The sequence below is a fragment of the Nicotiana sylvestris genome, chromosome 8, assembly GCF_000393655.2.
Source record: "Nicotiana sylvestris chromosome 8, ASM39365v2, whole genome shotgun sequence".
NCBI classification, from domain to species: Eukaryota; Viridiplantae; Streptophyta; class Magnoliopsida; order Solanales; family Solanaceae; genus Nicotiana; species Nicotiana sylvestris.
In genome coordinates, this window is record NC_091064.1 from 137,323,010 (window position 1) to 137,349,957 (window position 26,948).

The following is a 26,948-nucleotide window of genomic DNA, read 5'->3' on the forward strand; positions in this document are numbered from 1 at the left end:
CGACCATAGTCTTGAGCCTTTGGAGACGTGCTTACGAGGCGTCGTAATGATGGAAAATTGGACTCTCAGATTTTGCCGTGTACACACACTTATAAGCATGAAGCTACAGGGCATTTAGGACTGTCACTCTTTCTTCTTACTCTAGATCGTGTGGTAGAGCTTAGTTGCAAGAAATCAATTTCCTAAACTCTATCTTATTCATAATACGATGATGCCCACATCCAGAAAGACGTTTGGTAAGAGAAGTAGTTGTGGAAGAGTTGAGTCAAATGAACTCGATTTTTGCATCATGCTTATGATGGATAAATATGAGGTATTCAACAGATCATGTGTATACTAAACATGTGTAAGCTTCTTGATAAGTATTCCTAAGAAAAGATTGCCAATCCACTCTTACGGTAAAAAAGAATAAGATAATCGGAAGGTAGACACAAGTTTCAGCAAGTAAAAGAAGCAAGGTGAAGAAGGGTACGAGGTGCCTAGTTAATGAAGATTAACAATATTTACAATTCAAGCAGAGAAATATAAACTTTTTGAGTTGACTTCAATTTTAATAGAGGTATGTACAATTAGCCACACCCATCTCATTTATGTCATATGGAAACTAACATAAGTAGTATAAGAGAAGTACGGATATCAGGATCCGGCTGGGGTTAGAGTGATCCAAAATGGTGGATGGATTTTTAGTGTTAGTTGATATATTCCGAAGGATAATGCAAATATGCTAATAGATCTCCATGTATGACACCTAGATGGTGCACTCAAAAATAGTACAGCTAGATATGAGTACTACAAAGATAGGCACTGGAAGCCTTGAAATGGATAAATATTACCTTAGTGTGGCTCCCGGCCCTAGTAAAGAAAGAATGTAAGGCAATCTGAAGATCCAGTTGATGGAGCAAGGGGAGCTAAAAGCAAAAGAATGTCCTGTTGAAATTTTTAAAATAAAGTGATAGACAGAAAGGTTAGCAGGAAATGAGAAGAGAGTTAATGAAATATTATGAGTAAGATGTGATGCATGGATGACAATGGTATATAAAACAATGACAGTATTACAGAGTATATAGTCAAGTGAAGGAAAAAACGAGAGGAGCCAGGCCTTGAGACAACAAAATAGTATAGGCCATAAAGTCATATCATCATTTTGAGAAATAAGTTTGTGACTCCAACGCGACTACCAGAAGGGATAGTCAGCATCATGAGAATTTCAGATTGTGTTTCATCGATAATAGAATGGACAATAGAAGAAGATTCATGAGAAAATCAGAGAGTTGTCATTCAGGAAGACGCTTCCCTAAAACAAGCAATGTGAGCAAAGTTAAGCTTAAGGGACTATATGTGATAGTTGCACTAAGTGTCACCCTCACGAGTAAGGAATTTTTTTATCCTTGGTACAGAAGGACTGCTGCAAGGCAAGTAAGAATCATCGATGATATGAAAAGACGCAAAAGGGGAAGAGGTAAAACATCTATAGGTAGATCATAGTAGCGCTAAATCTTAGTACTCCCTAAAGCGGGGGAATATAGAGTGATGTGACATTAAGTCAGAATTAAGTTGTTCTAGTAATTATGGCATGGTAAGGGAAGAATGTGATAAAAAAGGAAATATGGATGAGATTGCACTTATTCAAAGTCTATGGATATGCTACGTTCTAGAATATTATGCATACACGATGTCAAGGAAAGGGAGTAAGGGTCCCTGCCTGAGATATTATTGATAGATAAGGAGCCAGTGCGACACGTAAGTTAAGACAAAGGAAATAACCCAAGAAAAATTACGCAAAATACTGATACAAGAATGGGCCAACGAGTAGTTAGTAATTAATTGAGGAAGAGATTATTTATGGCTAAACAGGACGTTACAGAGGAGTTAGCATATCGTGCAAGATAAACATAGTAAAACGTAATATAGTGAATTCAGCCTCGTAGTAATGTCATTGTAATACTTGAGAAATATTTAGATAGGAGTTGGGGTAGTTAAAGCTATCGTATGAGTATTACGTGATGTTTTAAATGTCAATACCACACAAGAGGGGGGGTGATTTTTGTGGTACCCAATTTTTGCTTAACTGAACTATAGAAGGACCTGGTTCTTCTATGTGTTCCAACTACTACTGTTTGTGGAATAATAAATAAAGAAAATAAGGAACACAGAGATTTTTACATGGAAAACACCTAGCTTAAAAGGTGAAAAAATCACGACCTACTACTCAGTAGGATTTTCCCAAACTTCCACTAAAATCACTGAGCAGAAACAACATTTACAAAAACTCTTTGTAAACCTAAGGATTAACGCTAATCTCGTTGTGTCACACAACCTCAACTATTGCGACAACTTCAAGTTTACTCTAACTTGAACACTCTAGGTACCTAATACAATTTCTTCTATGAAAGTTGAAAGGTACAATGTGAAATCACCTACTACAATTGAACTAGAATAAAAGATAGACACATGGAACTAGTTCTTCTATCTCGTTCAAGTAGCTTCAGGATTGCACACTCGAATAACACATAAATTGCTTGTAAAATCACCTTGCTCTTTTGCTCTCAATTTAAGTTTAACTTCTTCTTGTGTGCATTACCTGTAAAAGAGAACGACACTGATATTTAATGGGTTAGTAATTAGAGATTGACTAGGATTCAAATGCTACTCTTCTATCGTAGACGAATTCAATATGATCTCAAACTCTAACACTATCTTTTTTCTATATTGTGTTCCCTTCATGTAAGGAGTCTTTCTCTTCTTATCCAATATGCAACCTTTTTTATCAGATCAGGAGATATTGCTTCTCGATCAATTAGATTTATTTCTTTCACATGCATCTCATATGCACAGGTTGATCATGATTGTGCTTCATAAGATAGACCTGGTCCATGTCTGAGTTCTTTGGTCAATCTTCAAAACATTACCTATTGTTGGGCTAACAAATTTCCCCTTTTTGATGATGACGAACTCTATGCTTTCTACTTACGTGGATCTTGTAATAAATCAGCTTAACCATCAATACAAAGATGAGAAAATTCACTTATCATCAAGGACCAAGTTAATTAGGTTATAAACATCACTTATTCACAATATGTAAAGCACAATATCTCTTCCCCCTCTTGGCATCATCAAAAAGTTGCATACAAAGTGTGAGTCCTAGATTTTATTAAGTACTCATGGCCACTGGGAAAACTTGTCACGACCCAAACTGAAGGGCCATGACTAGCACCCGACCACACTTGCCGAGCACCAACGTACATTTCATCTAACCTTCATTATTATCTTTTAAGGCTAAAGAGATCAATATAAATGGTAGACCTAGATCATGGACAACCAGCAATAAAATATGATGGCATGAATATACATAGCAGGGGATGACCAGACAATCAAGAAACTACATATAAGGTATGAGCTACCACGCTACTATGAAAGACTATACAACAAAAACTAGCCTACAAGGCATACCAAACTATACATGAGCCGACACCTGTCTATGAGCCTCTAAAAGAACATAAGTGTTGCAACATAGCCGGAACAGGGCCCCGACATACCCATAATGTCTATAACAAAAATTGCATACCAAGACCAAGGCAAGTCCGGAGAAGGGATCTCGCCAATCACCGCTGAACTGGACAGTCTACTGTGGTGGGGGAGCTGCACCTACCTGTCTATCAGGACCTGCAGCACGACATGCAGCGTCCACAAATAAAAGGACGTCAGTACGAATAAAGTACTGAGTATGTAAGGCAAGGAACCATAAATACGATTAGTAATGTAAGCAAGGATAGAGAATATACAACCTGTAACATCTTAGTACCTCTGAGGGCTACTTACATGAAATGCATGATACATATGTATAAATACATAAACCTTTAAAGCATTCGCCTCTGTGGGCATCATCATCATCATATCGTACCCGGCCATAATAGGCTCGGTAGAATCGTACCCGGCCACGTGGAGCTCGGTAAAACCCAACTGATCAGTGGTTGCACAATAGGTGCCGTACCCGGCCAACTATAGCGTGGCTCGGTAGAGTAAAATAGATACATATATATAATGCATGCTCGACTCATGGAATCACATTCTAAACCTTTCGGAGTGACGTAAGGTCGGTATCCTCTGTACACGTTATTAGGACTAAGTCTTCACTATGAACCTTATAAGATTCAGGAAGTATGAACAACATTGATAACATAAGAATAAGAGAAGCAACATTAACATCAATCGTTCCATAAGAGGGAAAACAATGTAAGTACTGCTAGCTTCTAAGAGTAGAGTATCTTTGGAAGCTCGTTCATTACATTATGTACAATCGGAGTCGTGCAAAAGAAGGAAAGGGATAGCCTCACATACCTTGTGTATACTACCCCAATCTCAAGCTATGCAATTGTCAAAACTCCTTAGTCTACAATAAGAGAAACGATACTATCGTTATCATTTAAGCGTCATAACTATTATGTATCGACCACAACCTATTTTACGATGAAACAGACAGCACCTCCCCTATATATATGACCTCACACCATTCAAAACAATCACCAAACAGCCCAAACATCATCAATAATAAACATATTGAGCCTCCCAAAATAGTCCACACACAGCCTAATCACTCCATACATACGACGACCACCGTAGTCGTGTCAAACAACCTGGAAATGTTACGAATAACTATCAGCCCATAAACCTACATATATATGGTGTTTCTCCACACCCTTCCTCCTCCAAAACTCCACAAGATAGTAGTAAAATACGCAGCCCAACAACAACGCAAAACAGTCCACAAAACAATAACACTACTACCAAACCTTTCGATATATATCTCACAAGTTCTAGCTTCAATGGCTTAGCCGCAACTTGGATAATCTTAAATACATATAGAGTAAGAGGTTCCTTACCTTTATACAGAAAGAACAACTCCAATTTGACCTTAAATTTCCAAGAAATATCCCTCCAATGCTGCCACAACAACAAAAAAATGAAACTAGCGATCAATTAGTGTTTTTCGGCACTAGAATCACTTTAGAAGGCTTGAAATCACCTAGGATTGATATTAAGAACATTAGGGAGTATTTACAGAACATATACCCTTTAAAACAACCTCCCACACGAGTTGGAACGACACAAAAATGAGCAACAACAAGAAGAACAAGAGACTTACTAGCGCCACGGAATTCCCGACACTTGATTTGTGTTGTTTGCCCTTTTTTGGGTCTTGAATCTTGAGAGAACCTTGAGAGGATGTTCCTAGGGTTCTAAGGTCTGAAAATAGTGAAAAGAAATGACTAAAAACGGGTTGTAGTCATCCTATATAGGTCCAAATATCTTAAACCGACTTAGTGGGCCCCATAGAGAGGTGCTTGGCGCAGTCTCGCGAAAACGCGAATATCTCTCTACTCCGAGATCGTATCGATGAACGGTTTAATGCGTTGGAAACTAGACTCATAGATATTTAATTTGGTGGGTAGATCACCCCGTAATTCCTTGTAAATTATGAGAAAAGATTAGAAACATTTGACCTAATGTTTAAGTAAAATTATGAACCTAAGTTGCGACAACTTTTGTCGACTTTTGTTTCATAACTCGTTTGACTTCAAGACTTATGATACAGATATTATATGATTAAAATACCTTAATAAATGACCTCTTGAGTGTATTAAGCACCGCTAGATTACCTGAAAATACGAGTTACAACATCCTTGATTCGTTTAACTTCTAATATTGGTTAATCACCCTTATACACTCTTGTATCACTTAAGACCAATAGGATTGACTTCTTATCATCTCAAAGATAATTCCTTCTTGGATTTATGTTAACTAATATATGGAATTGACTAACACATGTGGATATGGGTTGTAACAAAACTGCAAGTGCAATCAGGGTTTAATCATCAGTAATCAAACAAACATATTTAAACTATCAATGAAAGATTAACATTGACCAATAGCAAATAGAGTAGATATCATTGATAGAGGATATGTTGCTACCACAATCCACAACCAGAAAGCAAAAGTCATTTAAAACATGAGGAAAAAAATATAGAAAAATCCCTAATCCGGGCCACTGAAGGTACTAGACAAGTTCAAGAGACAAAAGATAGAATTCCTAAGGCTTGGGGGAGTTAGAGGGTTGGTTTTGGGCTTGGAGAAGATTCAGCATATTGTGAAAAATTCCATCATTCTTCTCCTTTTCCTTGGTAAGCTCTGTTTTGAGAGCATCCTTCTCAGATTCCACCTCTACCACACCAGCCTTGAGCCTATCTATTTTAGTAACCTTGGCTTCACATTCCTAACTAAGAGCCCTGACTTTACTGTTGATAGGAGTCTTCTTGGATGAACCAGGTTCATTTGGAATGGCATTAGCTAAATAGTCACAAGTAATCAGAGTGTTAATGCCAAAGTGATCCTTCCTTGAGGCCATTTCCCATTTGTTTAGAGGCACATTGCACCTATCCAAAATCGTAGTCAGAATAAAGCCATAGGGGGGTAGCATGCTTCTTGGAGCCATTGATGACCCTGTCCAGCAGCTTAATGATGAATGCAGGCCAATTAATTGCCTTCTGCTTTCTAGGCACTACATAACAACTAGGTTTTTATAGTTTGCAATATGCCTTCTCTCTTGCCTAGGCAATAGGCACTTGTTGACAAATTCAATCAAGACATTGTGATGTGGCTTCATTTCACTCTTCTGAACAGCCCTGGCCTCATTCACATCTTCAGCATCACAAAATCTTCTGGTAATGTCAAGGGCAATAAGAAGGGAGTCCAGACAAGGCCACCTTTCCCTTGTATAGTCATCAAACCCTTCAGAGGGTATATCAAGGGTCTCTCCCAGTTTTTCTGCATCAAAGGACACTTCAACTCCATTCACCAGGCTGCTAACCTTGCCATCCTTAACCTCTGCATTTTCCATGAACTCAATGATCTCATTCCTGGCTAGCCTACCATCAATATGAAGGACCATGTCCTTCCACCCCTGAGCAGCTAAGGCATCCACCGGTCTCATCATTTCTGATTCCACCAGGTCTTTCTACAATCTACCTTTCAAAATCTTTCTTTTGCCAAACATGGCAAGCTTGTCTTGTTTACCATCAGACTCAACTTCTTCTTCTTCTCCACTCCATTCCTCATCTTCAGAAATTCGTACTTGTTTAGTTTTCACTGTAGACCTTGTCCTCTTGGCTAATGAAGGTTCAGCAGCTTCAGACATAGAGGAAGACTTCTTGGAAGAAGTTTTGGGCTTTTTGGACTTGGAGGTCTGAAGTTCCACTGTTGGAACTTCCTCTTGATGGACCTGTTCCATCTACTCAACTTCCACAACCTCTGAGGACTCTGTAACCTTCCATTTTCCTTTAGCCATCTTTTTCTTCTTACTCTGAGCTAGAGACTTTTGGAGATCACTCTTACTATGTTTCACCATACTTCTTGTAGCTCATCCCTTTGGCAATGAAATTTTAGTAGTTGTTAGGGATGAAGCCTTTCTTTTCTTGGAGGGTTTAGGAGCACTGGGGGCTTTTGGTGTGGGATTTCTTCGTTTCTTTGGACCATAACTTGCCCCAATATTTTTCAACAAGTCTACTAGGGTCTCTTCAGTAGATGAACTAGGTTCATCTCCTTGTGTGCTTAGATTAACTAACCCTTCATCAGCTTCACCAGAACCACTTCCCCCTGACTTCTTGCCACTCTCTTCTACATTTTCTTGATCAACCCCACAGATAGCAAGCACAGATAAATCAGCAGTGGGTGAATGATCAACCATTTTTTTGCCATTTCCCCTCTTTTTACCACATGCACCCTCTCTCTCTCTTTTCTTTTTCAGATTTCATTTTACCTCCACTCCATCGTAACTCAGGTAATTCAACATCACTGACAGGTCTAACCAGAACAAACCTAGTTTCTACATTTTCAGAAGAACTTACCTTAGAAGGGGATTCTTGAGTCTTTTTAGAGTCAGAAGACCTAGGTCCTTCCCTATCACTAGCGGATTTGTATGACTCAGAATCAGAGTTGGAGTCAGAGTCTTGGACCTTGCTTGCCTTTAATTTCTCATTTAATTTCTTTGAGAGAACCCCAGATGCTACTCTTTTCCGGGCAAGCATTTTCACCCTTCTCAACCAGGGTTTTGGAGATGTACTAGGTGGAGGAGGGGTAGATGAATTAGAGGGAGTGGGTGGTGGAGGAGTTACAGTATTGTCTTGTGAGTTTCTCATGATCATGTCATACCCCAAAAACCGAGGGGCACGACCGGCGCTCAACCGAGTAAACCCGACTGAGCAAGCCTGTTAGGTTTCATTCTAACCAAACTAATTCATGAATAAATAGAAAATGGACTACATTAATCATACTTTGTAAGTATTTCATTAACAACTTCCACTTTATTTCCATTAGCAGCTTAATTTATAATTATCAAAATATTATAAGTTTTGTAAATCTTTGCCAAATATCAAGATTTCTAACTCAGTTCCCCATTATCAAACACCATCCACAACCTGTCTACGAAGCCTATAAATACAACTGAAGAGTAAGATGGAAATACTGGCAACAAGGCTCCGGCTATACCTCAAAACGTAGCGTCCCCGGCAAAATGGACGTTAGTGCCATCGAATAGCACTAGTATGTATAACAAAATACCATCTCATTAGAAAGAACAACCATACAAGAACAAAGAAATCATAAGGATTCAACAAAAGCTTTAAACAATCACCACATCATCAAATAAAAGGAATCACATAGCTTTCACCTAATTTCCATAGCTTTAGTTTGGGGCATTTAATATTGGTCATATCATTCACAATACCACTGCTTTCTTGAGCGGAGTCCGATCATGACCCGATCGGCTAGGTTGCCTCATTTGAGCCATATACCTCAATCACAATCTCATTCTCACTTTTCGAAATTCAATATCAGCACAATACCACCATGTGTGTGGCATGGCGTCCGATTATGGCCCGATCGGCTAGGCCGCCTTACCAAGGCGTTGTTCCTTTCTCATTAATCATCTCATTTCAATCTTTATTTCACAAATATCAATTCATAGCCACTTAGGGCCACAATTATCACATCATACTTGGCATTAGGCCACATTTCATAACTCACATTCCACATCACTTTCACTTTCAACATCAAACTTGCAATTTAAGATAATGGGCACATACAAGAGCAATTCAGGTTGTAAGCATAGAGATGAATTCTCATGATTCGGCATAATAATCACAATTAATACTTGACTTAAAATCTAGGTAATTTAGCATATAGTTCACATTCCTTACATATCCCCAATTTACCAAGAATAACACATTGAGACACACCTTTCACATATATTCTTGCAACACCAAATCCTTTGAAATAACAAATACTACATAAATCAAATTCTGAACTTACAGCATATGCGGGGACACCATGAGAACTAAACTTCTAAGAAGAGGGGGTTTTAGCCATATATACCTCAACTGAGCTTTCTTTAAATTATTACAAAATTCCGGGACTCTTAGCAACTTCAATCTATTTTATGAAAGTTACAAATTGAACCAAGAATTAAAGACATGATTAAGATTCTAGCTCATTTGAGCACATTATCAAGCACTAGGTGTGCACTGTGATTATAGGACCCTTTTGTGAGATTTTCATTATCTTACACCCCAATTGCTATCGTTTTAGTTCACAACCTCGCCATACCCTATTATCTTCTATGCATGCAAGAAAATCCATTTTTATACCTATGAACCCCCAAGCTAATTACTCATTCTAGCGTGAATTTCGAAACCAAAGGCTATGGCTCAAGTTCTTACCTCTTGGGGTGAAGGTCTAGCAGCTTTACTTGATAATATTCAAGGATTTAGGCAAGGATTGAGTGGGGACTTGATGAATATGCACCCTCTCTCTCTCTTTTCTTTTTCAAATTTCATTTTACCTCCACTCCATCGTAACTCAGGTAATTCAACATCACTGACAGGTCTAACCAGAACAAACCTAGTTTCTACATTTTCAGAAGAACTTACCTTAGAAGGGGATTCTTGAGTCTTTTTAGAGTCAGAAGACCTAGGTCCTTCCCTATCACTAGCGGATTTGTATGACTCAGAATCAGAGTTGGAGTCAGAGTCTTGGACCTTGCTTGCCTTTAATTTCTCATTTAATTTCTTTGAGAGAACCCCAGATGCTACTCTTTTCCGGGCAAGCATTTTCACCCTTCTCAACCAGGGTTTTGGAGATGTACTAGGTGGAGGAGGGGTAGATGAATTAGAGGGAGTGGGTGGTGGAGGAGTTACAGTATTGTCTTGTGAGTTTCTCATGATCATGTCATACCCCAAAAACCGAGGGGCACGACCGGCGCTCAACCGAGTAAACCCGACTGAGCAAGCCTGTTAGGTTTCATTCTAACCAAACTAATTCATGAATAAATAGAAAATGGACTACATTAATCATACTTTGTAAGTATTTCATTAACAACTTCCACTTTATTTCCATTAGCAGCTTAATTTATAATTATCAAAATATTATAAGTTTTGTAAATCTTTGCCAAATATCAAGATTTCTAACTCAGTTCCCCATTATCAAACACCATCCACAACCTGTCTACGAAGCCTATAAATACAACTGAAGAGTAAGATGGAAATACTGGCAACAAGGCTCCGGCTATACCTCAAAACGTAGCGTCCCCGGCAAAATGGACGTTAGTGCCATCGAATAGCACTAGTATGTATAACAAAATACCATCTCATTAGAAAGAACAACCATACAAGAACAAAGAAATCATAAGGATTCAACAAAAGCTTTAAACAATCACCACATCATCAAATAAAAGGAATCACATAGCTTTCACCTAATTTCCATAGCTTTAGTTTGGGGCATTTAATACTGGTCATATCATTCACAATACCACTGCTTTCTTGAGCGGAGTCCGATCATGACCCGATCGGCTAGGTTGCCTCATTTGAGCCATATACCTCAATCACAATCTCATTCTCACTTTTCGAAATTCAATATCAGCACAATACCACCATGTGTGTGGCATGGCGTCCGATTATGGCCCGATCGGCTAGGCCGCCTTACCAAGGCGTTGTTCCTTTCTCATTAATCATCTCATTTCAATCTTTATTTCACAAATATCAATTCATAGCCACTTAGGGCCACAATTATCACATCATACTTGGCATTAGGCCACATTTCATAACTCACATTCCACATCACTTTCACTTTCAACATAAAACTTGCAATTTAAGATAATGGGCACATACAAGAGCAATTCAGGTTGTAAGCATAGAGATGAATTCTCATGATTCGGCATAATAATCACAATTAATACTTGACTTAAAATCTAGGTAATTTAGCATATAGTTCACATTCCTTACATATCCCCAATTTACCAAGAATAACACATTGAGACACACCTTTCACATATATTCTTGCAACACCAAATCCTTTGAAATAACAAATACTACATAAATCAAATTCCGAACTTACAGCATATGCGGGGACACCATGAGAACTAAACTTCTAAGAAGAGGGGGTTTTAGCCATATATACCTCAACTGAGCTTTCTTTAAATTATTACAAAATTCCGGGACTCTTAGCAACTTCAATCTATTTTATGAAAGTTACAAATTGAACCAAGAATTAAAGACATGATTAAGATTCTAGCTCATTTGAGCACATTATCAAGCACTAGGTGTGCACTGTGATTATAGGACCCTTTTGTGAGATTTTCATTATCTTACACCCCAATTGCTATCGTTTTAGTTCACAACCTCGCCATACCCTATTATCTTCTATGCATGCAAGAAAATCCATTTTTATACCTATGAACCCCCAAGCTAATTACTCATTCTAGCGTGAATTTCGAAACCAAAGGCTATGGCTCAAGTTCTTACCTCTTGGGGTGAAGGTCTAGCAGCTTTACTTGATAATATTCAAGGATTTAGGCAAGGATTGAGTGGGGACTTGATGAATATCACCCTCTCTCTCTCTCTCTAGAACTCCCTCTCTCACTTTATTTGAAGCAAAATAACATAAAAGGGGTTTAATGGGTGTTTTTAATGGGATAGGGTCGGGTTTTAAAAGTTAGAAAATAGGAGCCCTGACGAAATCTGCGATCGCATATGCGATTTCATAATGGACATACGGCTCGCAAGAGGGACCATTAAAATGGACCCAAAAAACTAAACAAACTGTCCTGGTATGCGACAGAAATGTGATTATGCAATGACAATGCGACCCGCATATTGATTATGCGATCGCATAATTGTTATCCTCCCCCACTTAAGATCATTCGTCCTCGAATGAGGATCAAGGTTCACTCATTAGCAATCTTTATGCAACCTCAACTTTTCATAGCATGAACATATCAACAACCTAAATTTGGCTAACTCCCTAAATTTCCAAAAATTTTGCCAGAGTTTCCTCATCTAGGCATATCCACCTGTCAGAGAGCCCCAGAAACATATCCTAACAGCATATCCACAACGAGAAAAAACACCACAATGTATATATCAACAATACTAATATCACCATTATAAGCACTACATTATCATAAGGGTACCTAGACATGAACTGCACATTTCAAAATCCTAAAACCTAGAAGGTACTTTTCAAGTCAAAACCAATTGCTATACAATCAAGAGAAAATACCTTATTTCCACAACACTCTCGGTATTCAATGTGGCCTTTTATACTAACAAGCTTTGCTATAACACATTCACGGAAACAATCCCAACCTCCAAACTTATCTAACAAGGATGACAGCTAGATATCTCACATAAGCTAACTATCCATTAACTTCACCTTCAATAATTTCCACTGGAATGATACATAAAGGATATCCAACTTCCTTCTTAGACATAGACACGTGAAAACACAAAATATATGGGTAACAACTATGGGAAAACTTCATACTCCTAGTGCGGCCTAATGTGAAATACACTTATGCAACCTTCATTATCAACTCACATAACATCTTCAGGGGGGAGTATTGCGAACAACCTGTTCACCCTCCTCAATTCTAAATCTCTATACGAACACCCACACTAAAACTTTGATGACCTTCAATAATTACTCTAAGATGTGCTATCATAAACTGACCATAAAATTACCTATCTAATATATGTGATCACACGGGGATGCTTCCTTTTTGACATGTTTGAACCTTCAATACCCACTAGATTTAATATAATAAGGAGAAACGAAATTCAAGATCAGGCTTGAATTACCGAGGAATCCGTTAATGTGCTGAGCAGAGTATTTCATGAGGTTATATGCTAATAGACATGAAGATTACTACTAACAATGCTGACATGGTTAACTATTTTGACGACATTAATGATTAGACAAATGAGGCATATGGGTAACTAGTACATTATCAACAGGAATAATTAAGGAGGAATATTCAAGTACGTGACCCAGTCGTCTCCTAGAGTGTAGGGAAAATCAGTTTATCGGGAACGAGAATACTCTAGCACCTTGAATGCAATATAGGCTTCAAAGTACATGAAGTTGAATTACACTCATACCATTAGCTGACATAACTAATCCACTCCACACGGCCATGAGAATGAAAAGAAGTGGAACACTTATGAGATTATCATGTTTTAAACAGCTTAACACTTCCTGATAATTGATCCTATATGAGAGAAATAAAGATACAAAAACTTGTATTCCAAATCAATATTCTCATGATACGTGCAAAAATCTGAAGGTATCTAATCTCAACCTTTCACGAGTGAAACCACAAAGCTGGAACATCTTAATATTGGGACACAATCATGTATTGGTCAGAGGGGTTCTAATGGTTAACATGATGCTCCGGGGAGAAAGATAAATAATACTCCTATCCACCCAGGAAGGTGGAATACCAAGGGTAGCAAAACTCCCCACAGATTTCAATGACATCGTCAATAATCCTAGAAGCCGAGTGAGCTGAAGGGCACGTAACCCATACAATCCGACCCATTTAAGACTTTTGAAAGGGGACGCACTTTGGTTTGAATACATGGCAATATAAGCCTGAATTTAAGGGAAATCATTACTTTTGGAACCCATGAGAGAAGCCCACGTAGCCCTAGAAAATCATTAACAATGGCGAGAAAGTACTTAAAACCCTTACGAGTTGGTGTAAAATAAGGCCTCAAGGTGTCCCCATGAATAAGTTTGAAAGAATGAGACATCTTAATGTATTTATCTGGGAAAGGTAACCTGGGTTATCCACTCACAGGGACAAGCAGAGTAGGTAAATGGTTGTTAGAGGAACATCTACAAGGAATACCAGCAATATTTATTTATTTTAACAAAAGGAATATGTCCCCATCCTTGATGTTATAAGACATGACCGAGAGAGAGGCTTTGACGTATGAATGTGTTACTAGGTGTATTGCTCCTTGGTCAACCAAAAACCAAAAGGCGAGGGTTAGACTGATAAGCAGATCGTTGGACTAGAATATGTGTAGATAATCCATTATCGAAAGGAGATAATTAAATCTTAGTAATTGCGACATGTTATCAACCCTTGATGAACATGAAGTGAGGTGGGAACCCAATGAGATAGTATAAAATTATAATGGAAGGTTTGTAGGTGTTCATAATGAGTTCTCCATGGATTTTGACTTGAGAAATACCTAGATGCCAATGAAAGACAAAAAAAACATGAAAACAAGTGTTGTGCTATAATAACCCCCGAAGGTGCGCTTGGTCTTGACGGAGAGCCTAGTAAGGGTTCTTATGAGAAAGGAAGAATTACAATGACACATAGAAGGATATGTTCTATCATGGTTATCGAACAAAGTGTTGGGAAACTAGCACAATGAATTCACTAAATAAGGAACACAATTAACACACGTTGTTAGGGTGTAAAGAGAAAATAAACATTTGTTATGAGATGGACATGATTCTGCTATATTAACTCCCAACTGCAATACACGACCACGCCATGGGCAACCGCAATACTAGGAACAAAGTGAGCTACTTACTGCGGGATGTCCCAAGTTGACACGAAAGTTATACCAAGAGACACAAGATCTTCCTGTGATGGGGATGTGAAGATCTCAATTTTCAGAGAGACTTTATGCACATGGTGAAAATTTCGATTGACATGTAGTCATGTGATAGGTTTTAATGTATGCTCTTATATTACTAGACAGTGAGAAGCTCTCATGATGATACTCTAAAAAGAGTAGAGTGACTGTTCAGACCATAGAAGCCATATATACTAGTAAGTAAAAGAGTTACTCGAGAAGGATCGCAACACTGGAATGTTGTACAAGGAACTTGACACCACATAGGTAAACTTTACGCTGGAGCATCCATGGGCACAAATGAGTAGATATTGTCCATTTAATTAAAAAGATCATGTAAGAAATTTATCAGGTATAGTCCCTTGTTGAGAATTTAGGAAAGTAAGTGGAAAGTGTTAATCCTAGAGTTATAACTCAATTCAAGTACATAGTTATAGAACATAATTCCACAAGAGTATGTAAATAAGAGAATCTGTGATAGAGTGGATTCATGAATAATACGTCTTGTTCACGGAGTAGGTACATGCAATGTTTTGTGACTCAACATCTTATTACGACCATGTTCATGAGAACTCTTCAATATGGGTTCACATATACAAAAAGGAAATCGTGCGGAGTTCATAATGATATAGCAAGGAGTGAGTTACTTGGTAACTTTATATTAGTGGGGTAGTGCCTTAATTGATGCACCCTGACTCCACACCTATAACATACATTGGTAACATACTGATATACTACAATATCCGGTGGTGCATTGACATTAATAGGAACAAGGGTACTCCCCTTAACAACAAGATCTACCAATCCCTTCATGGCTCGATACATTCTTCTACAAACTCTTGGGCAATCTCCCACAGATTCAATGGTGGGGTCATTCCTCTTTGCTACTTCAATCTCATGGATTATGGTTTCAAGATTACTCAATTTGAGAGTAAGACATAGCGATGAAATTAGCTCTCTATCTTGGGTTCTACTGCACGATCTGGAGTATCAAAGAAGGGTGAAATTCCTAAATGTCCAAATAGCCTCCAACTTATAGATGTGGTTGACAACACACCGATAAGAAGGACTCTACTAGACACGACTCCGAGATATCCTAGGACACTTTAAAACCTTAGGCTCTGATACCATGTTTGTCACACCCCAAAAAACCGAGGAGCTCGACCGGCGCTAAACCGAGTAAACCCGACTGAGCATGCCTGTTAGGCTTCATTCTACCCAAACTAATTCATGAATAAATAGGAAATGGACTCCATTAATCATACTTTGTTAGTGTTTCATTAACAACTTCCACTTTATTTCCATTAGCAACTCAACTCATAATTATCAAAATATTACAAATTTTGTAAATCTTTGCTAAATATCAAAATTTCTAACTCAATTCCCCATTATCAAACACCACCCACAACCTGTGAGCGGAGCCTCTAAATACAACTGAAAAGTAATATGAAAATTCCGGCAACAAGGATATCGCTATACCTCAAAATACAAAGTACATGATAAACAATTGATACAGGACCCCGAAATGAAGTGGGGCTCACTATGTCAGCTGAAAGGAAGATGCGTCACTAGCTGCGGCCACCACTGCCTGCTATGGAACCACCTGCATCCATTTAAAGACGTAGCGCCCCCAGCAAAAGGAACATTAGTGCCATCAAATAGCACTAGTATGTATAACTAAACACAGTCTCATTAGAAAGAACAACCATAAAAGAACAAAGAAATCATAAGGATTCAAAAAAAGCTTTAAACAATCACCACATCATCAAATAAAAGGAATAACATAGCTTTCACATAATTTCCATAGCTTTAGTTTGGGGAATTTAATATTGTTCGTCATCATTCACAATACCAGAACTTTCTTGAGCTGAGTCCAATCACGACCCGATCGGCTAGGTTGCCTCATTTGAGAATGTACCTCAATCACAATCTCATTCTCACTTTTTGGGATTCAATATCAGCACAATACCACCATTTGTACGGCATGGCATCCTATCACGGCCTGATCGACTAGGCCGCCTTACCAAGGCGTTGTTCCTTTCTCATTAATCATCTCATTTCAATCTTTATTTCACATAAATCAGTTCATAGGCACTTAGGGCCACAATTATCAGATCATACTTGACATTAGGTCACATTTCATAACTCACATTCTACATCACTTTCACTTTCAACATCAAACTTGCAATTTAAGATAAAGGGAACATACAAGAGCAATTCAGGTTGTAAGCATAGAAAGGAATTCTCATGATTCAGCATAATAATCACAATTTAAACTTGGCTTCAAATCTAGGAAATTTAGCATATAGTTCACGTTCTTTACATATCCCCAATTTACCAAGAATAGTACATTGAACCCATTGAGACACACCTTTCACATATATTCTTGCAACACCAAATACTTTGAAATAACAAATACTACATAAATCAAATTCCGGACTTACAACATATGCGGGGACACCATGGGAGCTCAATTTCTAAGAGGGGGTTTAAGCCATACATACCTCAACAGAGCTTTCTTTAAATTCTTACAAAATTTCGGGACTCTTAGCAACTTCAATCTATTTTATGAAAGTTACAAATTGAACCAAGAATTAGAGACATTATAAAGATTCTAGCTCATTTGAGCACATTGTCAAGCATTAGGTGTGAATTGTGATTATAGGATCCTTTTGTGAGAGATTTTCATTATCTTACACCCCAATTGCTATCTTTTTAGTTCACAACCTCCCCATACCCTATTATCTTTTATGCATGCAATAAAATCCAATTTTATACCCATGAACCCCCACGCTAATTACTCATTCTAGTGTGAATTTCGAAACCAAAGGCTAGGGCTCAAGTTCTTACCTCTTGGGGTGATGGTCTAGCAGCTTTACTTGATATTCTTCAAGGGTTTAGGCAATGATTAAGTAGGGACTTTATGAAGAACACCCCCCTCTCTCTCTAGAACTCCCTATCTCACTATATTTGCAGCAAAATAACATAAAAGGGGTCTAATGGGGTGTTTTTAATGGGATGGGGTCGGGTTTTAAAAGTTAGAAAATAGGAGCCCCGACAAAATTTGCGATCGCATATGCGATAGCATAATGGACATGCGGCTCGCAAAAGGGACTGCAAAAATAGCCCCAAAAACTTAAAAAAAATATCCGAGTATGCGACAGAAATGTGGTCCGCATACCTGTTATGCGCTCGCATAATGCACCGTAGAACTGCCCCTTATAAAAATTCCAAGGGTAATATGCGATGACCATGCGGTCCGTATATTGATTATGCAATCGCATAATTGGCCGCATAGTTGACCTCAAATTAACCATCAATATGTCTGACTCTACGACAACTATGCGGTCCATATAGGTATTATGCGATCGCATAATGGGACGCAGAAATATAGTTTTCTGGAAAACATTATTCCTTAACTTTTTAATGCACCAGTCGATCAAATTGAGCTTTTCTGGAAAGCATTAACTTTTTAATGCACCGACGAAGAATTTTACAAGTTTCTAACACATATTCCTAATTTGGTACTACGAGCTTTCGAGTTTTTGAGTAGACAATTCACGGGGCTTTACATCTTCCCACACTTAAGATCAATCGTCCTCGAATGAGAATCAAGGTTCTCTCATTAGCAATCTTTATGCAACCTCAGTTTTTCACAACATGAAACATATCAACAACCACAAATTTGGCTAACTCCCTAAATTTCCAAAAATTTCGCCAGAGTTTCCTTTGTATCTAGGCCTATCCACCTGTCAGAGAGCCCAGAAACATATCCTAAATGTATATCCACAATGAGACAAAGCACCACAATGTATATATCAACAATACTAATCTCACCATTACAAGCACTACATTATCATAATGGTACCTGGGCATGAACTGCACATTTCTAAATCATAATACCCAGAAGGTACCATTCAAGTCAAAACCAATTGCTATACAATCAAGAGAAAATACCTTATTCCCACAACACTCCCGGTCTTCAATGTGGCCTCTTATACTTACAGGCTTTGCCATAACACATTCACGGAAATAATCCCAACCTCTTAACTTATATAACAAGGATGACAGCTAGATACCTCACATAAGCTAACTATCCATTAACTTCACCTTCAATAATTTCCACCGGAATGATACACAAAGGATATACAACTACTTTCTTAGACATAGACACATAAAAACACAGAATATATGAGGAATAACTATGGGAAAACATCATACTCCTAGTGCGGCCTAATGTGAAATACAATTATGCAACCTTCATTATCAACTCACATAACATCTTCAGGGGGGAGTATTGCGAACAACCTATTCACCCTCCTCAATTCTAAATCTCTATACGAACACCCACACTAAAACTTTGATGACCTTCAATAATTACTCTAAGATGTGCTATCATAAACTGACCATAAAATTACCTATCTAATATATGTGATCACACGGGGATGCTTCCTTTTTGACATGTTTGAACCTTCATTACCCACTAGATTTAATACAATAAGGAGCAACGGAATTCAAGATCAGGCTGGAATTATCCAGGAATCCATTAATGTGCTGAGCAGAGTATTTCATGAGGTTATATGCTAATAGACACGAAGATTACTACTAACAATACTAACATGGTTAATTATTTTGACGATATTAATTATTAGACAAATGAGGAATTTGGGTAACTCGTACATTGGCAATAGAAATAATTAAGAAGGAATGTTCAAGTACATGACCCAGTCGTCTCATAGAGTGTAGGGAACATTAGTTTACCGGGAAGAAGAATACCATGGCACCTTGAATGCGATATGGGTTTCAAAGTACATGAAGTTGAATTACACTCCTATCGTTAACTGACATAAGGAATCCATGACACAAGCCCATGAGGATGAAAAGAAGTTGAACACTTATGATATTATCATATTTCAAACAGCTTAACCCTTCCTAGTAATTGATCCTATATGAGAGAACTAATGATACAACAACTTGTCTACCAAATCAATAAGCTCATGATATGTGCAAAAATTTGAAGGCCTCTAATCTCAACCTTTCACGAGTGAAACCACATAGCTAGGACATCTTAATATTGGGACGAAATTATGTATTGGTTAGAGGGGTTCTAATGGTTAACATGATGCTTTGGGGAGAAAGGCAAATAACACTCATATCCACTCAGGAAGGCGGAATACCAAGGGTAGCAAAACTACCCACACATGACAATGACATCGTCAATAATCCTAGAAGCCGAGTGAGCAGTAGGCCACATAACCCATACAATCTGAACCATTTAAGACATTTTAAAAGGGGACACACTTTGGTTTGAAATCATGGTAATATAAGCCTGAATTTAAGGGAAATCATTACTTCTGGAACACATGAGACAAGACAACGTAGCCCTAGAAAATCGTTAACACTGGCGATAAAGTACTTAAAACCATTACGAGTGGGTGTAGAATAAGGCCTCAAAGTGTCCACATGAATAAGTTTGAAAGAATGAGACATCTTAATGTATTTATCAGAGAAAAGTAACCTGGGTTATCTACTTGTTTACCATAAAAATGGTAAAAACAATTGAATTTGTAAATGGGATTTTAAAAATACGTGATCTATTCCCGAGCTAGTTGTTAGGGCAGTTGATGCTAATAATTTTATGTTTAACGATGAAATGCAAGATAAAACGAGCTAGTAGTCAAACCGAGGGGCATGTTGCCTGGATGCAAGGCTGATCAATGGGGACCTCGGGGTCCAAGTTCGGGTCGATTTTGAGCTATTGGCATCAGCTGGCAATGGGATAACAATTGAGGATATGATTAAGCAAGGGTATTTACAACTAATATTGAGGAATATAGTGAAGAACAAGTAAGAGAACGATAGATATTAAAGAAGCCTTGGGCCAGTGAGAACGAGCAAGCTAGAAAGAAAAGAGAGAGACATATATTATTACATTCGTGGAGAAAATGGAGCAACATCATGTATTCCCCTTATATAGGAGGGGAATACCATATAGTACAGGGTGTATTAAATGTAAAGATGTGGGAATGGGACAGCTAGACATGGTACTAGTGCCTATTGACTCTAGCCACTTTCCTCGGGAGTCCCTCGTCTTTGTTACTTTTGTTGGGTCGTGGACAGATCCCTTAACCTCGGAGCCTCTGCAGGGCTGCGAATGATCCTCGAGATAGAGAGCTCGATCATAATCCCATAACCTTGAGGTGCTGACATGATATTCCGAATATACCTTAATGGCGGGAAATAGATTCCTCTGATTTCACCGCATACAAATAGTCTCCACGTTTCCTAGAATGAAGTAATAGGAAACAATATTGAATCATTGTCTCGAGGTCAGTGTTTCCATGACGTACTATCTAAGAGTATTAAATGCCATGCCCTAGAGAACCGCGCAGGGCCGCCATCATATGCGGCAATCGAGAAACCACGAACTATCATAGGCTCGTCGCTTCTACTTCCTAGTGCTTTCTATAAATGCACCAGTTGCCAGATACTTCCTATATTCACCTTTCTCGTAAACCTGCAAACAAGAATTTTACTACTTGATATCCTTTCCTCTTTTCACAAATGGGTCTTTATCATTTTTCTTGGCTAGGACTTCCAGGATTGTCCCCCAATGGAACGATGTTGCATCGTCGACTTAATTACCTAAGGGGGAAAACAAATCGGTTCCCCCTTTAGAGCAATGGACTCCTCCTGATCTCGATACATTGCAGGATTTTGACATCGAGACTCCCTCATCTACGCCGGGTCGGTGCGAGCACATCTCACGATACGTTAGTGTCATGGTCGATGATAGTAAAGTGAGGAAGGACTGTCGATGGAGCGAGGATATGAAGATAGAGATCACTGGCCCCAGTGATAGTATTACCGACTTCAAGGCTGGATTCCTTCACATATACACTTACCCATTCACCCTGGGCCCTGATAAGTCCGTCGAATCTCCCCACTTGGAAGTCGACCTGGTTATTCTTGACTTTTGCGCCCGGTATCAGGTGACCCTCCGTCAGATCTATCAATCATTTTCGAGGATAGTGTTAATGCTTAGGTATTTCACCGAAGGGGTTAGAGGCGAAGTTTTTTTCCCTTAGCCATTTGATCAGGCTGTACACGCTCAATTGTATCAAGGCTTAATCAAGCTTCGACATCGGTCCAAAAAGTCTTTGTTCACGAGCGTTGATGAGGGGAAGGACCGAGGATGGATGAGCAGGTTTATCCGAGTGAGGACCTCAGACATTATCCCAGCCCGGAGAATGCCCTTTCCAGAGTAGTGGAACGATCGACGTAAGTAAACTTCCCTTTAGCCACTTCACAATTACTCTTTCTTTGTCATGATAACCTTTTTGTGCTCTCTCTAGCCACTGCTTGTCATCCAGAGGTGGTCCCAGATTTGTAGAGATGGATCAAGTGTTTGGATGAAAAGTTCTCGTACCGTATTCGGTCTTGGACCATCATGGCTAAGGAGCGTTGGGTAGCTAAGAATCACGGTGACATTCCTTTACCGCCTGTGCTTCGCACTTTGTGTTTCCTTTTGATCCCTTAACAAAAATGTACCATGTTTATTGTGTTGGTGCAGGCCTTGGTGAGAATATGCAAATGAGGCCGCCTCCTATTGGTGAAAAAGAGGCCTTGGGGCCTGATACGAACAAGAAAAGGAAGAGCAGGGCAGCCGCTGCCCGACCTGATAAAACTGCCGCCATAACCTCTAGATCGAATCGTGACATCGATGGGGACAACGATGATGAAAGTCCATTGAGAAGGAGAACAAGGTCCAGCGCGAGAGATTTACAGGTGCCCCAACCGGAGGCTACTGAATTCGGGATGGTCGGGCTGGTGAGCAGAGGGTTCTTGAAAAGGATGCTGATGCAGCTTCTGCTAGGAGGTCCATTGGCGTTGATCCTGAGGGTCCGGAGTTTGGGGCATTCTAGGAGCGTGGGTCGCTATTTGGAGAAATCGACAAACCAAATGACTTTATTTCGAGATTTCCGTTATCGTCGGGAGAGCCGATGGATGCTGAAAGGACTGTCAGAGTTATAACCGAGACTCCTTCAAAAAGGGGAGATTTTATCACCAACATTTTTGATGGTGTAATCGACAAGGCCGATCACGATATTTCCGGTGTCATTAAGGCGGCGGAGAAGTCCATACAACAGGTTATAGTTTTCCCTGGCGCATTCCTTTTCGTGCTCGGGCATTATTTACCGTCCTTCTTAACTTTCTCATTGTTCCACAGTGTAAGGAGATGTATGGTCATGCCATTATTCGTCTACGAGGGGAACTTCTTTGCCACGAGAAGGAGCGTAATAACGTTGCTTCAAAGCTGCAGGACTCGGAGGCTCGTCGTTTCTATAGAGAAAAAGAGTTGGGAGAACTTCGGACTGCCTTGGAGGCGGTGCTTCAGGAGAAGGCGGCTCTTGCTGCTCAAGTATCCCGCTTCACTTATGACCACCCCCTTTTACCTCATATCTACACATGTTCTAGATTTATGTATTCGTCGACTTGCACTTCTTTGTAGGTTGAGCAGAGTAACTAGCAGATTAGTCAGTTGAATTCGGAGGTCTCCCGGTTGGAAGAGTGAAATGAGACTGCGACCGGGGAGTTGATGACGTCCCGGGATCTTCTCATGAATGCTCGCATGGAGATCGTTACTTTGGCAGCAGCCAAGTCTGAGGCCGAATGAGATACTGCCACATACAAAGACGACGCGGCCACAACATATATAATGGTTCATGACATATCCCTGGCGGATGAGCAGAAACTAATCCGAGCTGTCGAACATGCCAAAGCGTGGGCGAAGAGGGAGATCCTGGAGGAACTCGAGGCCAGAGGCTTCGAGCTGTCTGCCGACCTGGAGGAGGCTCGTGCGGCGGAGGAAAGACTGGCACTCTTGATTGCCCCTGATGGGGGTGAAGACGATAGTGGCGAGGAGTAGTCTCCGAGCCCTTTTTGTATGCCTCTCTTTTTTCTTCATGTGCTCTCTCCGGCCGAACCCCCCCCCCCCCCCAGGAAACAAGTTGTGTAAAGATGTTTTCTCTTTTTGCTAATGTATATAAAAAGGAGCTTTTATCATGTTAGCTTTTCTCCTTGCACTTTTGTTTTTGTGTTTCGGCATCGGCCCTTAGAGGACTTTTCGTGGAGAATACCAGGGGCCCCGAGACCAGCCATGTCCTGAGGTGGGATCGATAGTTCCTCCCGAATTAATATTTATGACGTCGGGGATCTCCCGAGGACCTTCGATTTTATGAGTTATGTGAGAGCCTGGAATGATTCTGCTAGTGCACTCCCCAAGGACAAGGTGACATTAACGCGGCCAGAATTAATTAGCCCTCTTAAGCAAACGAGCAGTTGTCGCTTAGCCTCTAAATATTTGCTCGTCCACCCTTCAATCGACGATTTTGCAGTTTTTAATAAGCCTATCTCTTATGCAAAGCCTGGCGCTTTGTGCAAGTCCTTCCGCTCCCCTGTTTCAGAAACTTTTGTCTGGATCCTCATCTTCTTCCACTTATTCTATTTTAATCATGGCCGCCACTTCGACGGCTGATCCTTGGACGGAGGGGAGTTCCTGTTGTGCTCCTCCCTTGGTTGGTACCAGCGGATCGCCCCCGATATCGGGGGAGCAAGACTCGAGGTGCCCTGCCTCGAAGAAGGCTGTCACACCGGGGAGACCTCCCAATGTTCTAGGCCATCGAGAGCATGTGTCGAGGATTATTTCATCGGTGAGGGAGGAAAACCTCAAGATGATCAAGAAGGAATGCAGATGGGGGGAAAGTGTGATTTTGCAATCACCTTCCCCCGAAGAGAGTATCATGACACATGTTGAGGGACTCTTGAGTGTGTATATCTACATTCTCACGTCGGGTTTCCCGGACCGGGTCGTGCTTGATTTCTGCAGGAAATATCAAATAATGTTGGCGCAGGTTTATCCCTTTCTTTGGAGAATAATGTAGTCGATGAGATATTTTCGAGACAAAGATGGGATAGAATTCACCCTTAGCCACCTCGTGAGGTTGTATCGGCCATTGTGCTTTCGAGGCCTGATTGCTCTTCAGCGTAGATCCATCCGAGCTCCCATGGCCGGCGGCGAGGAGGATGAGGACCATGGATGGATGAATCAGTTCGTCCGAATCCGGACGACTGATGTTATCCCCGATGAATATTTGCCGTTCCCTGAGAGATGGAACCTTAGACGTAAGTGCTTTGTTTGAGCTATCTTTTAACTTGGCATGGGGTTGGCCCCATAATGGTATCTTTCTGTTCTTTGTTTGTAGCAACTCATTGGCTACCTGGCGAGATCCCTGATTTAGCTGAATGGTCTTGTAAGCTAGCAGCTTGCTCAACCTATAATAGGCGCTGGTGGCGAGATCTATCAAAAGGGAGATGGGAGGTGAAGCACCACGGTAGGTGTCCGACATCTTGCTCCCCTAAGGGGCAACTTCCTTCTTGCTAGCTCATCTGATTTGTCTGCTACAGGTGCTGGGAGTTTTTTCGAAGCGAGGTTGAATCCCGCAGAGGAAGAGGAGAGACTATTGGCCCTGGGGTCAAGGAATAGCGGAAAGAGGAAAGATGCCCCGGGGTGCTAAAAGGCTGGTTATTAGGCGCCTTCTTAGCAGCGGTTAAGGGGAAGCGGTTCTGCCGACCGAAAATCTTTCGGAGTTGGCGCATCGTCGAACGTTACTTCGGCCTTCGGCGAGGCTCAGCGCTTTGGCCTTATGGTGAGCTTCAACCGCTATAAGGATGTTCTGGCCCTGCTCTCCTCTCTTTTCTTTTTGTTTACCTGACTTTCTTTCTCAGGCTTTTGACAGGCTCAATGCCGAACTACTTCATTGCGAGGCCCCATTGCGGAGTGCTCGAGATAGGGAGAAATCTCTCAGGCTTCTTTTTGCGGAAAAGGAAAGCGAGCTCGTCTCCTTGCGATGTGAGGTGGATCAGAATCGGGCCTAGGAGGCCCTCCTGGAGAAACAGGTATTCTGCATCTCGCACTGACCTGTATTCCTTTTTTGTCTCACCATCTTGACATGTTGCTATCTTAGTTAAAGGATAAGACGGATGAGCTGGAACAACTCAGGGGTGAGGTTGGAAAGTCCAAACGTGAATTCATCGAGCTACAGGCGCATGTGAATGCCCACTTTGAGGCCAACGAGAGGGCTCGGGCTAGGGCTTTTACTCATAAGGCGCAAATTCACGCTGCCCATGCGAATGATTCTTCTTGGGCGAATATGATCATGTTACTTTCATCCAAATTTTCAAGGGCGAAAACCGAGGTGGTGAATGTCCGGGCCGAGATTGTAATGAATAATACCAGAACGGGATAAAAAATGGCGGCTTATTCGAGGAGCGTTGCCGCTGCTAAAGTTGAGTTGCAGAAGACCCTCAACCATGCCAACAATAGTAAGGAGTATGTAAAGTGCAGATCCTGGAGGGAAATCCTTGAGGAGATTCACGCCAGGGTCTTTGACCTCTCAGGGGAGATCGAGTAAGCCAAAAGAAAGGAGTACGATGCCAAGTTCCTATTGTCTAATGCTGAGTATGATGAGGAGGATTTTGCTGGGGCATAACTACAAGAAAAGAGCAGAATGATCATTCCATGTCTTCTTTATTGTGTATATATAGCTTTCATTATACGATGTGGGCAGAGGTCGTGCTTCGTCGTTAATATGTAGCAATAAGTGGGGGAAACCCCGCAACTTATATCTTCTGTATTTTTGCTTGTTGGAGTTTCGATCGGGTCGGTTTGATCCCGTATTTGCCTTAGGCTTGTATGCTTTATGTTTCTTTGTATTAAGACTCCGAGTCACGTTGCGATTCGAGATTTAATTAACACTAAATTTCTTTCCTGCCTGCATAGGCGGACGATGATGGACTTTTGTGTTTTGGGTCAAAATGACCTTACAGATGTGTGGCCCAGAGGCTCACTCGGCTCGCGACAGTGGAATTTATGCCGTGCCCTTAGACACATTGTAATTTAGCCAT

The 26,948-nt window shown here is 40.3% G+C and overlaps 1 protein-coding gene across 1 annotated transcript; it reads right to left on the reverse strand.

Moving 5' to 3' along the window:
* Positions 1-7,763: 7,763 nt before the first annotated feature.
* LOC104230267 (ninja-family protein 3-like) lies at positions 7,764-10,271 on the reverse strand. Its single transcript, XM_070154593.1, has 2 exons — positions 9,981-10,271; positions 7,764-8,261 (listed from the first exon to the last, which is right to left on the reverse strand). The coding sequence occupies exons 1-2, from the start codon at positions 10,269-10,271 to the stop codon at positions 7,764-7,766; spliced, it is 789 nt and encodes a 262-aa protein (XP_070010694.1).
* Between the last annotated feature and the right edge of the window lie 16,677 nt (positions 10,272-26,948).